At 37.3% G+C, this 16793-nt stretch overlaps 1 protein-coding gene across 4 annotated transcripts in view; it reads left to right on the top strand.

Moving 5' to 3' along the window:
• The window catches only part of EDAR (ectodysplasin A receptor), a 117945-nt gene that overhangs the window by 92915 nt on the left and 8237 nt on the right, over positions 1-16793 (top strand). For 3 of the 4 annotated variants that reach the window (XM_075200271.1, XM_075200272.1, XM_075200270.1), the window contains 6 exons: positions 4177-4263; positions 6547-6675; positions 7594-7665; positions 8514-8586; positions 9956-10115; positions 13347-13427. In XM_075200271.1, the coding sequence (XP_075056372.1) occupies positions 4177-4263; positions 6547-6675; positions 7594-7665; positions 8514-8586; positions 9956-10115; positions 13347-13427 (602 nt within the window). The remainder of the gene's footprint in view (positions 1-4176; positions 4264-6546; positions 6676-7593; positions 7666-8513; positions 8587-9955; positions 10116-13346; positions 13428-16793) is intronic. The other variant, XM_075200273.1, reaches the window with a different exon arrangement.

The following is a 16793-nucleotide window of genomic DNA, read 5'->3' as shown; positions in this document are numbered from 1 at the left end:
TTTAAACTCTCTCCTCTAGGAGATCGTGGCGTGGTTCTGTAAATATGTGTAATTTTGCCCCCACCCCCTGTGCATAAATGCCATGGGGGTGGGGCCAAAATGACACCATTCGTGGCTAATACCATCATTAAGACCTCCGTCCTGCCTTCACTAGGAGTTTAGGCTTAATGGAAAGAAGATTTTTATTCTGTTTTTAAAACTTCAAAAAGTGGGCATGACTGCACCACATTGGGGTATGCCACGTTCCCTGGGGGGAGGGTCTAGCTCTTCTGAACACTACTCCCCTGCTTACACCCTTGCAGTGCATTACACAACTGTGGCAGGCACAAAGTGGTTAGCATTGCTGGCACACATGAACTGGCCTGTGGGTATGATTCTGACCAGGGTACTGTCTAGTTGATAAGTACATGGTTTTTTTTTTACTGCTGTCTAGATATGGCTAGCTGTCTCACTGATTAACTTATTGGTTTAATATTTAGCTCTTCAAACAAGCCAGCCAGGTAATCTAAAGCTCTGGCGCTCAGCTGTCATTGCACTATTCAGAAAAATGTTACTAGGTAAGCAGTGCCAAGTCTGAGTGAGAAATCTAAAGTTACCAACCAAGTATTTCAGGCCACGGCAGGCCGTCAGAATCTCCTCACATTTCCTTTAATTATCAGACACAAACGAATTGATGATTTGTCTGATTCTCATATTACTAACATGCTTTGACTTGATATTCCATTTAATAGGCTGCGCCATACAGTTCATCAGAGTTCTAGCCGAGATCAGACATAAGTTACATTACACTATCCATTCTGACTTCTCTGTCTTCTCTCATAAATTCCATCATCATATATTGTACAACACCTGCTAAACACAATTCCAAACATGGGCATTGTCATTTCAGCAATGTTTAGATTCCCTATATCTGAATTCCTGGTAAAAATTAGTGTTTTTTTCCTATTTTCTTTTGTATGGAAATAAATTGCTTTTTCATATATTGATGTTGTTGTAGGCTGTTTCTGGTTGATTTTATGCTCACTGCTTCAGTGTTGCTGGAACCTTTTACAAAAAGACAACATTAAATGTACACTATTATATACTTTATTTCTTTACATTTTAAATTTGTTTTAAAGTTCTTTTTTAAAAAAAAAATTAGAGCAGTGTCTTGTGAACAATGTTAGAAAAATTAAATATGTTCCCTTGGGGGATTCTATATAGATTCCCATTCCCGCCAGAAATCTAAGCAGATGATAGTGTATTGAATTGTAGGGACAGGTTATTGAGCACTTTTGGCTATAGTTTTGTGTGATATTTGTATTTTCATCTTAATTTTATGCATTGTAAACATGGTCTGTTGAGTAGACATGTCAAACCGCTGGAGGGTTAGTAAACTGCCGGCGGTTTGGCCAAAACCGCCAGGAAGCAAACAAGTTTTTTTATACCTGCTTCTGATTGGCTTGGTAGCTCAAATATGCTGTTTGAGCTATCCTGCCATTGACAACATAAGAGGCATTATTGACATATAAATTATGGCGGGAATCATTATTTATTAAGGGGCAAAAATTATTTATAATTAACTTATGTGTTTCATTTTATTTTTCATCATATTAAGAGGGCAATATTATTGTTTTACTATATAATGGGGGTAATACGTAGTGCCGCATGTGTGCATCATAAATTACTATTGCCGCCATGAGCAATTAAATAGAATTGCGAAGTTAATATAATTATTTATTCATATTTTCGCCATAATATAATACAATAATATTGTCCACATAATATAATGAAAAATAAAATTGTGCCCCTTAATAAATAATGATTGCCCCATCTACTATATAAATGCCTAGTGGCGTGTGTGAAAAAAAAACAACCAAGCTGCAGCGCCACCTGCTGGGCAGAGTTATACACTGACCTATATATTTCTTGAAGGAGAAGTGACAGTTGGGAGTGGTTGGTGGTTGCCGGGGGTGACAGTGGGGAGTTTTTAACACCTTAAGTAGCTCGATGAAGGATGTGGCGATGAAGATGAAGGATGAGGTGATGGAGAAAAATGATGAGGTGGTGACATGTGGACAAAACCACGTTAAAAAAGGGTGCTTGCGTCGGGAAGTAACGCTCTTCCCCTGAGGAGGCCTGGGCTAGGCCCAAATGCATGACAAGAACCTTTTTAACACCTTAAGTAGCTTGATTTATCTAGAATGCATGAGTATCATGCACGGGTTAACTTGTAATTTATATGTGAATGGTGCTTCCATTTATGTTCTGGACGGTCAGATAGCTCAGACAGCAGCAGTTTGAGCAATCTCGCCTCTCACAACCACTTCTTTTTGTTTGGCTGTTTGGATGCCAGTTTTGCGGAGGTTTTTCAAATCCCAGCTTAGTAAATTCGGCTGTTTGTAGGTTCATCATTGTTAATATTGGGATGGCGAGCTTTAAAGTGGTGGTTGTTAAAAATGTTCATTCTTTAACGGAGGTTTTGCCTTTAATAAGACAGACGAAAACTGGTGGTTTCATCAAACTGCCCTTTAGTAGAGCTAGTCTCTAATGGATTTATCTGATGTTTGATAGCAGAAACCCTAATGCTGCACAACACTTTCCAGAGAATATTTAACCGTTCACACCAGCCCCTGTCCCATTGGAACTTAGTGTCAATTCCTTAGAACACAAGCACATACACAGTAGGGTATATTTAGAACAAATTAACCTACCAGTATGTTGTTTGACTGTGAAGCGATTCAATAAATCTTTTTTGTTATAAGTACCAATTGTAAACAAGCAGAGCCCCAACATAACTCTCTTTCCTGAGAATGGATGCAATTTGTCACATGCTGCAAATGTTTCACTGCCACCCAACGGTTCAACAAGCAGCTGCAAGTGTCGCAGGTCCCATTAGGGATAATTTGACTTTGCGATTTTAAAAAGGACCTAACCCTCTTCTATACTCTATACTGCTGTGTTATAGCATGTTGTGTATTTATTCATGGGTCAGTTTACCATTGTCAGCAATGAATAGGATATTACGCATTTTGTTTTGACAGACTCTGATCTCATTTTGTAGGTGTGCTGAATGCTATGTTTGTGCTTTATGGATACCCTTTATGTGGATGACATGCTAATGACACATTTCAATAGAGACTCAATAATAGGAGCTTTGTTTATTTTGGTTGTTTTCCAAAATATACTTTTAACACCCAGATACATGGAGATAATTCATCACTGTTTACCAAAGCCAGGAAAGTAGATCATCTTAACTGTGGTTTCGTACTGTTCCAATGATGATCTATATTTGACAAATACATTTACTTGCTAGGGAAATACTGTACATCAGGAATTATTTTTTATTTAAACATTGTCGATCATGTGATATTTAAGAGCAAAGGCATGAAAGTAAAGGACTTCAGTACTAGCCAGGCTGTCAACCTACTCAAGGTCATCTGATCATTGCAAAAGTTATTCACACTATGGGCTAGATTTACTAAGCTGCGGGTTTGAAAAAGTGGGGATGTTGCCTATAGCAACCAATCAGATTCTAGCTTTCATTTATTTAGTATTTTCTACAAAAATGACAGCTAGAATCTGATTGGTTGCTATAGGCAACATCCCCACTTTTTCAAACCCGCAGCTTAGTAAATATAGCCCTATATGTGCTCATTCTCATATTTGTTTGAGCCATGGTTGTCCCCTGTTATCATAGCATCAATAATTTTGTTTTGTTATTCTGATGCTGACAAATATATCCACTTTACATCCAAACAAGTGTTTTCTTGGACCCGGTCTGAAACTCCTTGATGCCTCAGATCCGCTTCAAAGACGGCCTTTTGTGCCCTTGAATTAGTGGTGTTATTTAGAACACACCAGGTACACGTAACTGGGGGTTGCCTCATCTCCCAGGTGGCCTGAGGGTACAATCACCTACAACATATTTTTTCAATTAGATGCTTTCAGAGCAATTTGAAACAAAGGCTTCTATCAGTGTCCAAATGACTGATAATGAGATGGACAGTATACAGTATGTTTTGTTATATTATTTGTTGTTGATATTTTAATCAGATGGTGTAAAATACTACACTGTGTGCTGCATCAAATAGCCAGAAAAATAACATAGAAAATTGTGTTTAGTTTGTTAAAGAATTTATTGCTCTTATTTCTTTGTGCGCAAACAGTTATAAACAATGTTCTTTTAAATGGTAGGTGTTGGAACTCCACACTATGCTCCTGGGAGTTCATCAAGAATTATGGGCTCCAGCACGGCCTCTCCCTTCCAACATGCACACAAAGGTAAGAACTCAACAGTCTGTGCCAAGAGCTATGAAAAAGTACACTCTAAGGGGCCTATGTATTATTGATAGCGCTTTCCCCCAAATAATTATCCTCCCTTATTGCAACAATAATGCAGGATGTACCACGGACATTTAACAAAAACTCGTACCAGCACAGTGCATCCGATAAGATAAGATAAGGCTGTCCCAGTGATGATTCTGCTTAACCAACAACTCCTGGTTCTGACACGGAATCTTTACTGCAAATGCATGAAATTAGGTTGCGCAGAGTCAGTTTTGTTATTTAACGGAGGGGAGAGTATGAAGCCTGCCAGAGAGAGACCTTGCCTCCTCTCTGGTAACCACCTCTTAACCCTGCCTTCTCCAATGCTGTTAACAACTTACAAAATTCCCTACAACACCTTCAAATGTTTAAAATCTCTCTAAATAATGACCACCTCTTTCCTAATGTTACTTTATTCCCACCTACAGTCATGGCCAAAAGTTTTGAGAATGACACAAGTATTATTTTTCACAAAATCTGCTGCCTCGGTTTTTCTGATGACAATGTGCGTATACTCTAGAATGTCATGAAGGGTGATCAGATGAATTGCAATTAATTTCAAAGTCCCTCTTTGCCATGATAATAAACTTTATCTCAAAAACAACATTTCCACTGCATTTCAGCCCTGCCACAAAAGGACCAGCTGATATCAGGTCAGTGATTCTCCCGTTAACACAGGTGAGAGTGTTGATGAGGACAAGGCTGGAGATCACTCTGTCATGCTGATTGAGTTAGAACAACAGACTGGAAGCTTTAAAAGGAGGGTGGTGCTTGAAATCAATGTTCTTCCTCTGTTAACCATGGCTACCTGCAATGATACATGTGCAGTCATCGTTGCTTTGCACAAAAAGGGCTTCACAGGCAAGGATATTGCTGCTAGTAAGATTGCACCTAAATCAACCATTTATCAGATCATCAAGAACTTCAAGGAGAGAGTTTCAATAGTTGTGAAGAAGGCTTCAGGGCACCAAAGACCATCCAGAAAGCACCAGGACCATCTCATAAAGTTGATTCAGCTGCGGGATCAGGGCATCACCAGTGCAGAGCTTGCTCAGGAAAGGCAGCAGGCAGGTGTGTGGGCATCTGCACGCACAGTGAGGTGAAGACTTATGGTGTCAAAAAAGCCAGCAAAAATGCCACTTCTCTCCAGGTAAAACTTCAGGGACAGACTGATATTCTCAAAAGGTATATGGATTGGACTGCTGAGGATGGGGGTAAAGTAATTTTCTCGGATGAATCCCCTTTCAAATTGTTTGGGGCATCTGGAAAAACGCTTGTGTGGAGAAGGAATGGTGAGCACTACCATCAGTCCTGTGTCATGCCAACAGTTAAGCATCCTGAGACCATTCATGTGTGGGGTTGCTTCTCAGCCAAGGGAGTGAGCTCACTCTCAATTTTGCCTAAGAACACAGCCATGAATGGTACCAAAACATCCTACAAGAGCAACTTCTCCCAACCATCCAAGAACAGTTTGGCGACGAACAAAGCCTTTTCCAGCATGATGGAGCACCTTGCCATAAGGCAAAAGTGATAACTAAGTGGCTCGGGGATCAAAACATCGAAATTTTGGGTAGATGGCCAGGAAACTCCCCAGACCTTAATACCATTGAGAACTTGTGGCCAATCCTCAAGAGGTGGGTGGTCAAACAAAAACCTACAAATTCTGAAAAACGCCAAGCATTGATTAGGCAAGAATGGGCGGCCATCAGTCAGTATGTGGGCCAGAAGTTGAGGGACAGCATGTCAGGACAAATTGCAGAAATCTTCAAAAAGAAGGATCAACACTGCAAATAGTGACTCTTTGCATAAACTTAATGTAATTGTCAATAAAAGCCTTTGACACTTATGTAATTCTTGTCATTTTACTTCAGTATATTACAGCAACATCTGACAAAAAGGTCTAAAAACACTGAAGCACAAACTCTGTGAGAACCAATACTTGTGTCATTCTCAAAACTTTTGGCCATGACTGCCAGACTGATGCACTCTGGCTAATATACGAATCTCCTCTCTGATCCACATTTGCTCCTCTTGTCTCAGTTCTTCTCTTTTCCTACTAGATTGTAAGCTCTCTCACAAGTATGGTCCCATCCTTTGTTTTCACTTCTCCATTTAATTGGTTTACCTTGTATATAGCTGCTTTTATTAGCTCTGTTTTTCAAACTGTCTGGCTTTAGGGAGCCCTCTGTCGCCTTATAAATGAACAATAATAATAATATGATTTCTTGCCTTCTTCAGTGGATGTGCCTGGACAAGGACATTTGGCCACTGCTCTGATTATTGCAATGTCTACAATATTCATCATGGCCATTGCTATTGTACTCATCATCATGTTCTACATTATCAAGACCAAGCCTTCTGCTCGAGGTAATGACAATGGTCTTATTGTCAAATGTGAGAACTTGACTTACAGGCTATTATATGGGGTGAATGTGTGTGTAAGAAGTGAGATGTAGAGATGTTACAGGTATCTAGACACTCCCTCCAGTGCTTCTGTATCAAACACTTGAATTGCATACACTATTAGTGCAATATGCAATGTAAATGTACTAAGTGTTTTGGCATTCATACGCTTATGTTTATAGAACATGTATGCCATATATCGATCACATCATTTTGCTTTATTTTAAAATGTATGCAGATGGGAATTCCGCATAAAAATCCAGTACTTGTAATATGGAGCCCTCAGTGTGAATAAGGCCTTAAAAACTGTATATATTACTCACAGAAGCTATTACTAAATGTTTTATATACTGCTTTACAAATGATATATACATTTCTCATATTCAATGAAGAATATATATGGGCAGCACGGTGGCTAAGTGGCTAGCACTTCTGCCTTACAGCACTGGGGTCATGAGTTCAATTCCTGACCATGGCCTGTGAGGAGTTTGTATGTTCTCCCCATTTTTGCGTGGGTTTCCTCCGAGTGCTCCGGTTTCCTCCCACACTCCAAAAACATACTGGTAGGTTAATTGGCTGCTAACAAATTGACCATTGTGTGTGTGTGTGTGTGTGTGTTTGTGTTAGGGAATTTAGACTGTAAGCCCTAATGGGGCAGGGACTGATGTGAGTGAGTTCTCCGTACAGCGCTGCGGAATCAGTGGCGCTATATAAATAAATGATGATGATGATATATATAAAGGCTAAGTATGAACATAGCAAAATAGCAATAATAAAATCTGCATTATGTTTCTACGTGTGCTGTGCATGTAAATAAGTATAGCTGTGATTTTTTAATACCATTCTAATACCTTTGATGATCGGTGTGTCTCTATCTTTCAGCATGCTGCACGATTCATACGAAGAATGTGGAAGCTCCGCCCATCCACCAAGAGGGCAAAAAGGAAGTGCCAGGTTAGTACAGATTCGATTTGCATACATGATAGATAAATGCAGAGTTCATGCCATAAAATGCCATTTTATAGCACAGCATCATTATATTTTATAATGCTTTGTAATATAGAATTTACCATGTTTTTGACACAGAAAAATTTGTAATTATAACTATCAGGAGTTGAAGGTCAAATATGGCTTCAGTTATGGAATTATGCTTTTACGTTAAGTTGCTGGTGATTGTTGCCTCAACAGTTAGTGGCTCATAGCATCACATGGTCCACTGTCTCTACCATTGTTATTTTCCCTTGGGAATGCTTTATTCCCTAAGACTCTGAATTTGTCAAGAACCAATTGCATTCTACTATGCCCATGGGTTGATCTGATAGAGCAGGCCTGGCCAACCTGTGTCTCTCCAGGTGTTGTGAGACTACAAACCCCAGCATGCTTTGCCAGCAGATAACCAGCCAAGAACTGGCAGAGCATGCTGAGACTTGTAGTTTCAGAACAACTGGAGAGCCGCAGGTTGGCCAGACCAGTAATAAAGTGTACATTCTCGAGGCTACTTGACTTATCTCCTATACAGATCTTTATTTACGGTGGCCTATAAGCAGCAAAAAAAACTAATTCATTTTGTACATTTTTGTTTTATCCTAATAATGGAAAACTGTTATACTGTCAGGAAACCAAATCAAAATTTACATGAAGTACATTTAACTCTGTCAATGCTTTAGCTTTAGGCTGTAATTATTCTTACAAATGTTACTTTTGCGATCTTGAGATTTTTGTTCTATAGAATTCCATTTGTGGTAGCAAATTATTCAAGGCCACAGAACTTTTAAAATTGAACAAATAATTGTGTTTTACAGCTGAAAATGTCATCTACTCTGAAAAAGATGAATTTGAAAAACTTTCTGAAACACAAACAAAAACGGAGAAAAGGTAAGTTCTACTATAAACCCCCTCAGTGAGTGGGAGATAATGTTGATTGGTGTCAAACTGTAACCTACAAATAGAGTAGGTATAAATGAAGAAGTACTATTTCAGTGGTCTTTTCAGGTTCCTCAGTTATCAAGGCAGCTCAGCTTGCTTTTGTACATGTGCACATTATATTATAGGAGCCTCTGGAAGACATAAATTGTTTAAGTAAGTGTATCTGCAAAGTTTGTGATTTTAGATGACGGAGGCAATTTGTTTATTTCCATAATTTGCCAGATATGAGGTGATTCTTTTTACATGGTGCACAACACCAGTGATTTAAGTCTAAGGGAAATATTGAGTAAACTGGGGGTTTGAAAAAGTGGAGATGTTGCCTGTAACAACCAATCAGATTCTAGCTGTCATTTTGTAGAACGTACTAAATAAATAACTAGAATCTGATTGGTTGCTATAGACAACATCTCCACTTTTCAAATCCGCAGTTTAGAAAATATACCCCTAAGTATTGTTGTGATTTTTTGCATCCCAAGTAATGCCCTTCGCCATTACTCTAGATTCTGTGTCTTTTTGGGGGAGCATTTGAAACTTCAATTTTGTTAAACATGGACATTCATAATTTAAAGTGAAGTTGTGATACTTAAAAATGCAAAACTTTAAACCAAGATTTAAAAAAATATTGAGGGAATTATTTACTAAAAATAAGTTTACACATCTCTTTTTGTGATATTCTGTGGAAGAATTTGATCTGCAAGACAAAACATACAATTAGCTGTTACCCGATGGCTGAAAATTGCAGAATTGACTATCACGATAATATGTCCAGTCACTAGATTCTCATATACTAACCTGTTTTGCTTTGCATTTCAATTCAATATATGTATATCACAATAAGTGTGCACTCCACTAAAATCATGTTGCTGATGTCTTTTACCAACTTAGTAGTAAATGGAAGATCCTACATGCCGGGCTAGGTTATTTTAACCTATTGAATGTCTGCATTTGCCCAGATGTTTTTATCACCTTGGACACCACCTGAAATCAACTAGAAGGTCCATCTTCAGGCATTTGTTACTATAAATCCTTCCTCCTCACCCTGACTAGCAGATTGACAGGATGGACTTGGGTGGGTCATCTCAGAATGATACTGCACCATACTGCACATTCATAGCTTCTATCCAAACAGTTGCCAACATTCAATGCCTTTCAAAAATGTTACAGGCACAGATTCTTAGAAATGCAATGTTCATTACCTAAATATTAGTAATAGCAGTTAGTATTGCCTGACCTTAGATTCCTTGTTTCATATAGTGTGTATAGGCTCTGTTGGTCTATTAGTTGTAGTAATAAATTCTGTTGTTCTGTCTTCCCTCAGTGAAAATGACGCTTCATCTGAGAATGAACATCTCCTGAGCCGGAGCATGGACAGTGACGAGGAGGCAGCTCTTGACAAACAGGGGACGCCAGAGCTCTGTCTCTTATCCTTAGTTCACCTGGCAAGGGACAAATCAACTGCAAACAACAAACTCACAGGGGTAAGGGACTGTTTTTACTGTACACGTACAAACAAACCCACCTTTTATAAGTAAACTACAAATAGTAAACTCAAGTAACCTGCCAATTTGTTGGAATCTACACCAATAGTATGTCTGCTTTTCCTGAAGACTTCTGCAGAAAATGTAACTGATATTATTTACTCTACCACCTTAGAGCGGCACTCCTTTTAAAAAACTAGTTGACAGGGTTATTACCATATTTTTCCCCTTTGGGATGTGATGTCTTCTCAGAAGCAACACAAGCAACAAGACTTCAAATAAACACACAAAACTAATAACAAAGGAAGGAAAGTAAGGCAACAAATGAGTAAGTTTTCTCCTGGACAATCCGTGTTACAATGCAAGGGTTGCAAATTAGTTTATTATTTTGCACATAAGTTAAATACTGGCTGTTTTTCATGTAGCACACAAATACTTGATAGTTTTATGTTTACACTGAAATTTACAGGTAATCTAAGACATACCTTACCCCAACTATAAATCTGTCATCACATTTCAAATTTACCTCCCCTCCAATGCAACATGGTTTTGCCAAGGTGCAAACTTACTCCTTTTTTTGCTTTACTTTCCTTAATGAATCAGGCCAAATTTTTTTAAATCTTAAATTTCAGCACCTCTCAGTCGGGAACAAATACATTTATGAAATAAAAAAAGTTAAAATATTTAATGCTTTGAAGTGTAGTAAGAGCAAAATACCATATGCAGGTATTAGGTGTTGATGCCCTCAAAATGTACTGACTAAAATAATTGCTCTTTAGAATTCTCTGTAATAGTATATTATTCATGTTCCAGTCTTAACGTGGAGAAAATGATAATTTGTGTGTAGTATATTTTATGCCAATGACACACACACATTCAATGTAAAATACTAAAACAGCCAATACACTTACGATCCTCACTTCCCCCTATCTAGAGCATATCCAACAAGTTCCAAGATTAAGGTCTTCGCTAACTACCAAAGAAATTGAGTTAAGCGTATACTGGATCTTTGCTTCCACAGTTACTTCTCCAAATAGACTCACCCATTCACAGACGTCCCCAAACCCCAAAAGTGACATTTTTATATGCGAAGAATAAAATGGTAAAATGTATAATTCAACTTTACTCTGAATTTGCTCTGCAACTTTATTAAAACTTAAAGTTTAATTATTTCCTGTGCCTCCATCAAACACAGCTATAGATACCCCAAAGGTAATGGTCTATGGCTGCATGACGTACATCATGTCAGAGTGTTTCTCTTTTATGGAATATTTGCAAGTCTGTGACCCAAACTCTGGCTCTGTACTGCCTCTGAGTCGTGCACATTTACAGGAGGAAATAATGGTCCTAGCCATCTTACACCTATACATAGAATAAAATAATTTAGAGCATGCTGAAGTATTGTGTTAAGCGACCAGTTCTGTGGATGTACAGTAGTAGAGCCTTGTAGAATTACATGGAAGTGATATGAAATTCATGTCTGCCTCTCAAACATGATGTGTAAACTCATAAAAGTATCATTAGTTTCTCACTAACCACAGTAGTGACTAAAGATGAGCAAATGTGTCAAAACCTTTCCACAAAATATAAGCCCCTTTCCATCTTTAGCTGTGAAATTTCCCATGCACTTTACCAAAGTTGGCCAAACCCAACCACCCCACACAGCAGAATAAATTGTCCGTGGTTGTCCTAGCTCTGCTCATTCAGAAAAATGTGAATAATACATGCAAAGCGAAATAACATTCTGGGAAATGGAGAAACAAAAGTGGAACTTGAAGATTTTATTGCTGGAACTTTATACCTCTACAAAACAGCACGTTTGCGGCAAAACTGAATTTGTTCATGATTTAGCTCTCTAATAGTAACTACAATATTATACGTACACCACTTCTTAGTAAACACTAATAATTTGTCTCCTTTATGCTCGCCTTCAGCACTTGCATTGTTGGCGCTCAGTTCCTAACCGCAGGATAGTACAGCATAGTACACTACACCATTTATCATAGTTGGAGTTTAAGAATTTTTACCAAGAATATCCAGAAGAGAACAATACTCTCTGTTGATCCAACACAATTGGAAGTTGCCCAATCCCGTAACACTCACAGAACACCTTACATAGAAGCCTGGTTTTATAAGTACATTACTATCATTACAACAATTAGTTATTTGTACTGTGCCTTTGAACTGGTATTGCTACCGAATCATGCATAAAACAAGAGTCTGATGTGCTTAAGGCTTAGAAGCTGGCTCTCAAATTGTTTTAAAAATGTTCCTTATTCTTAAGTTCAAAATAAAAGTTGATTTTAGAGAAAAAAAAACAAAATATATTTCTCTAGTAAAGGTCTCCCATTAAATCATGCAGAGACGGGGGTATATTTAACTGCAGGTTTGAAAAAGTGGAGATGTTGCCTATAGCAACCAATCAGAATCTAGCTGTCATTTTGTAGAATGACTAAATAAATGATGACTAGAATCTTATTGGTTGCTATAGGCAACATCTCCACTTTTTTAATCCTGCAGATTAGTAAATATACCCCTGAGTCTACTAATTTAATCTTCTACTCAAAGTGTTATATTCACTACTTCATCCTTCTATGTAATCATTCAGATGAAACACAAATATAAATCCCTTCAAATCCCGCCATACTTGTTATATTTTTCAGTTAAAGAACAAATTTAAAAAATAATTGAAGCCATATCTCAGTTAAGTAAATAAAATCATTCCTAACCGCAAAAATGATTCCACTGCAGAACAATCTAGTAGACTACATTATATAGGCAAAACCTTTTTATGCAGTCAGTAGATACTATCTACTCTGGCAGCACATTATACAGTATATCTTCAGTACTTTTACTATGGACAGCTCTTCTGAGGCCACTGTAAAGTGCTTTAGTTTAATCTCCCTTTGAGTATGGAACTTTGAAGCTCTCTTACTTACAAAAAAGAAATTGATGAAACAGAAATGAAGGCGCGTGATCTTCTGAACTCTTGGAGCGTAATATACTCAGCTTAAAAGAAATAAAAAAATGAATAAAATATTTACTAAAAGTCCATTCAAGGTTCATTCAGGCAAAGGAGGGCAGTATTTGTTCTATATTCTATATACTTCAAAACAAAATCTCCTTTCTTGTAAACATAACCTTAACGAAACGCCGTCTTAAATTAGAATCTCCATACCATTATTTACATAACTTGTTTGTAGACTAATTCTAATGTGTCCTTTTTGAAAGTTGGTGACCAGAATTGCACCACATATTCCAGATGAGGTCTTACCATGGAGTTATATAGAGGCAAGATTATATTTTCCACACGTGAGTCCAATCCTCTGTTTACATACAATTTTGCAAGCTTTGGCTGCCACTGATTGACATTGCCTGCTGCTGGACAATCTATGAACCACACTTACTCCTAAATTCTTCTCCACAAATGATTGTAAAGTAAAATTCAATATATATTTTATTTTAGTATTTCTGCTACAGAAAGAGAACACCTTACTTTTGCTTACACTGATCTTCATGTGTCATAGAACAACCCAGTTTGAGCAGAGTTCATTGCATCCATAATGTGTGATTGTATGTCAAGGTGTAATCTTATGTTATTACTGCAATACTCAACCAACAACTAGGAATGAGGCAATATTAGGAGAGTACCGGATTTGGAACCCTTAATTCACTGAGACTTTAGTCTAACTTAGCTTTATTTTGATTTATAAATTAACCTTTGGATTTGCTTTTGATAGAATCATAAAATGTGAATTCATTGCATCTACTACATACTACATTAGCCCAGTTGGAGTAACTACCATTAATAGAAACCCTTTCGTCTATTATGAACCTAATTTTCAATATAGTGACAAGCAATCTCTTTGATGCCTTTGTATAATATGTATACAGAGATGTGGCTTGTAAGTATTACATTTGCAACACCTCAAGCTTATTCCAGAGCATACAAAGAAACAATTGAACTGCGCACTAACCAAAAGAAAATGCGTATGTCCTGTCAAAAGCAGCTGAATTCGATTTTGCAAGGTGATCCAAACTTGCATTAGGTACAAGGAAAGTATTGGAGAACCAGCGCTAACAGACAGTCAATTAGACAATTGGTATCTATACAAATATTTTATGACCAATTTTAAAAAGAAAAAATTACTTTAATTTTACACTCAAATGTTATGGAAAAAACAAAAACAATAAGAGTTTGACCAGAGAGGAAAACCAAAACATATATGAACAAACAAATTCCAAATCCAATTGAGCCTAGATGAAAGGATTATACATATAGCCCAGATGAAAGGATTGTTTTTTGGGGGTATTCCATAACATTTGAGTGAAGAATTAAAGTATTTTTTTCTTTTTAAGATTGTAGATTGTAGATATATTATATGTATACATACCAATTGCCTACCCGACTGTCAATTAGCGCTGGTTCTTTAATACTATTTATTCCAGGGCATATTCACTAAAAACGGATAACGGTGATAAATTTTACCTCTATTACCCGGAGAAAATAATCAGTAGGCAGACTTATTGGGATGGGCAATTTTTGTAATTTTTCTCCCCATGGGTCATATCTGAAAATAGGCATGTCTATGTCTAACACAGGCCACAAAAGCAAACAAGCAAACAAATAAATAATAAATCTACCTTAGCCAGCAACCATTATACCTCTGTTCCAATGCTGTGTGATCTCATGACCCATGGATTGGTACATTAAATAATATATTCCACTCGTTCCATACTCCAAGTGCCACAAAATGTACAGTAATAGTGGAGGGAGGAGGTCTAGTCATTTAAATAGAATAAATAAATAAACCCTCACCCCAAGCTCACATTATAGTTTGCCAAGGTCATATTGAGTTTAAATGTAAAAGGTCCGAGGACAGTGGCAGGTGGGTAGTTTGACCGGGGCAGTACACCTGTCAAATCTAACATAGGTGTCCTAAGGCGAGCTCAGGACGGACAGAAACCCCCAAAATTTCCACACCAACAAGACACACAGGTGAACTAAATACCTCTTCCAACATCCATACCATAGTCCACCACTACATAGTTGACCCACATGCAATGGTAAAATCCACAGTCTTGCAGTCACAGAACCAATGCTATCATAAAGTTTTACACAATATACCCATCTTGGAAGGCAGCTATTACTGTGGCAAGTGGTTTTTATTTCCTAATTTGGACTGATAAAAAAAATAGTCCTCCCGCTGAGATACTGTGATATGGCTGTATTGTGTAAGTTCGATGGGCAATGTAGTTAGTGGAACAGTAATTCCCAAGATAGCAAACGGTAGCACAGAGGGTAATAGTATTGTGCAGTATTCTGCTAGCCTGATATTTGTGGCTCCCAGCGTGAAATGCAGATAATTCTGTTCACATCACTAGCGTCTTCCGACAGTTGTTTCCAACAATATTCTCTTGGAATATAAAATTCCTACAGTATTTGCTGGTCGATATAGTAGCCCAAGACTAAAGAGAACAGTTATTTAGTAAATAACTGCAAATGCACAATTGCTTTATAGTAACATGATGCATGTACTTTGTTACATTGACTTATCATCAAAATACATATTTTGACTTTTGTGTCAATAAATAGAACTACATTTGGCCATTGTTTAGTAACAAAAACTGTTGATAATCCCAGTATCTGTGGAGAGATTTATGCACTGGCTAAATCATCTTAAAAAAAGCAGACCCAAAAAATAAGACTCATAATAAAACAAGCAATAAACATAATAAAAAAAAATTTAGGTTAAGATAAATATATTGCAAACGTCAAACACATTTAATTTTACACAATGTGTAACAATTGTATCTTGATCTACTTATTACAGTTTAAATGCTCTCTGCCTATCTAAGCTGCTTACTTGTGCCTGCCATTTCCAGTGATAACAGAAAGTTGTATTCTACTATTAATCGAATACTCATTAATGAGAATTTGAGAAATCTGATTAAATTAAAATTTTTCATGTTTGATTCATCCAACATTTACTATGTTTGCTGGACAAAATATATGACCTTATATGAGGTTTAACAACTCATTTAGCAACAGTGACTTCAACCAAACATTTCCTCGCACTTGCATATCGAGTTTTTTTTAAATCTATTCTTCCTTAACCATTCATCAAAAACCGTGCACACTACATCTCCACATCAGTGTGAAACCTTTATTTCATTAATGTAGCAAAGTGATTACATAATAATTGTGAATGAATAAGTGTGGTGACATAGAAAATGCTCCAGCCAACAGCTCTTCCACGTGATAACACGCAAGCAATCACCAAGGCTTGAAATCATTGATATGTTTGCTGTTTTGCATGAACCACTCCCACCGATCCTACTGCAACATTTCCGCTAAGTTGAGGTCAAAACGTTCACTCTGCAACTACAGAACACATTTATTTCTCTCTGCTACATCCATTCTATTATAGATTTATGTATGTGTTTACACTGCCTGCTTTGGCTCATGGACAAATACTCTGGCAGCCTGGGTTGTATTCCAGAATCCATTGGTTCCTCAATGGCTGTGAGACTCCTACAAGACAGCCCCAATCCCTGATATTCCCACTACAATGCTTCACAGTTGGGATGATATTATTGTGTTCCAATTCTGTAACTTAAAACTTAAATTTTCTCACTTATCCTAAAAATATCCACATTAATTTTATGGGGCATATT

This window comes from Mixophyes fleayi, chromosome 2 (genome assembly GCF_038048845.1).
Source record: "Mixophyes fleayi isolate aMixFle1 chromosome 2, aMixFle1.hap1, whole genome shotgun sequence".
Taxonomy (NCBI): domain Eukaryota; kingdom Metazoa; phylum Chordata; class Amphibia; order Anura; family Limnodynastidae; genus Mixophyes; species Mixophyes fleayi.
Note: the sequence above shows the minus strand (reverse complement) of the source record. Positions and strands in the feature narration are given on the sequence as shown.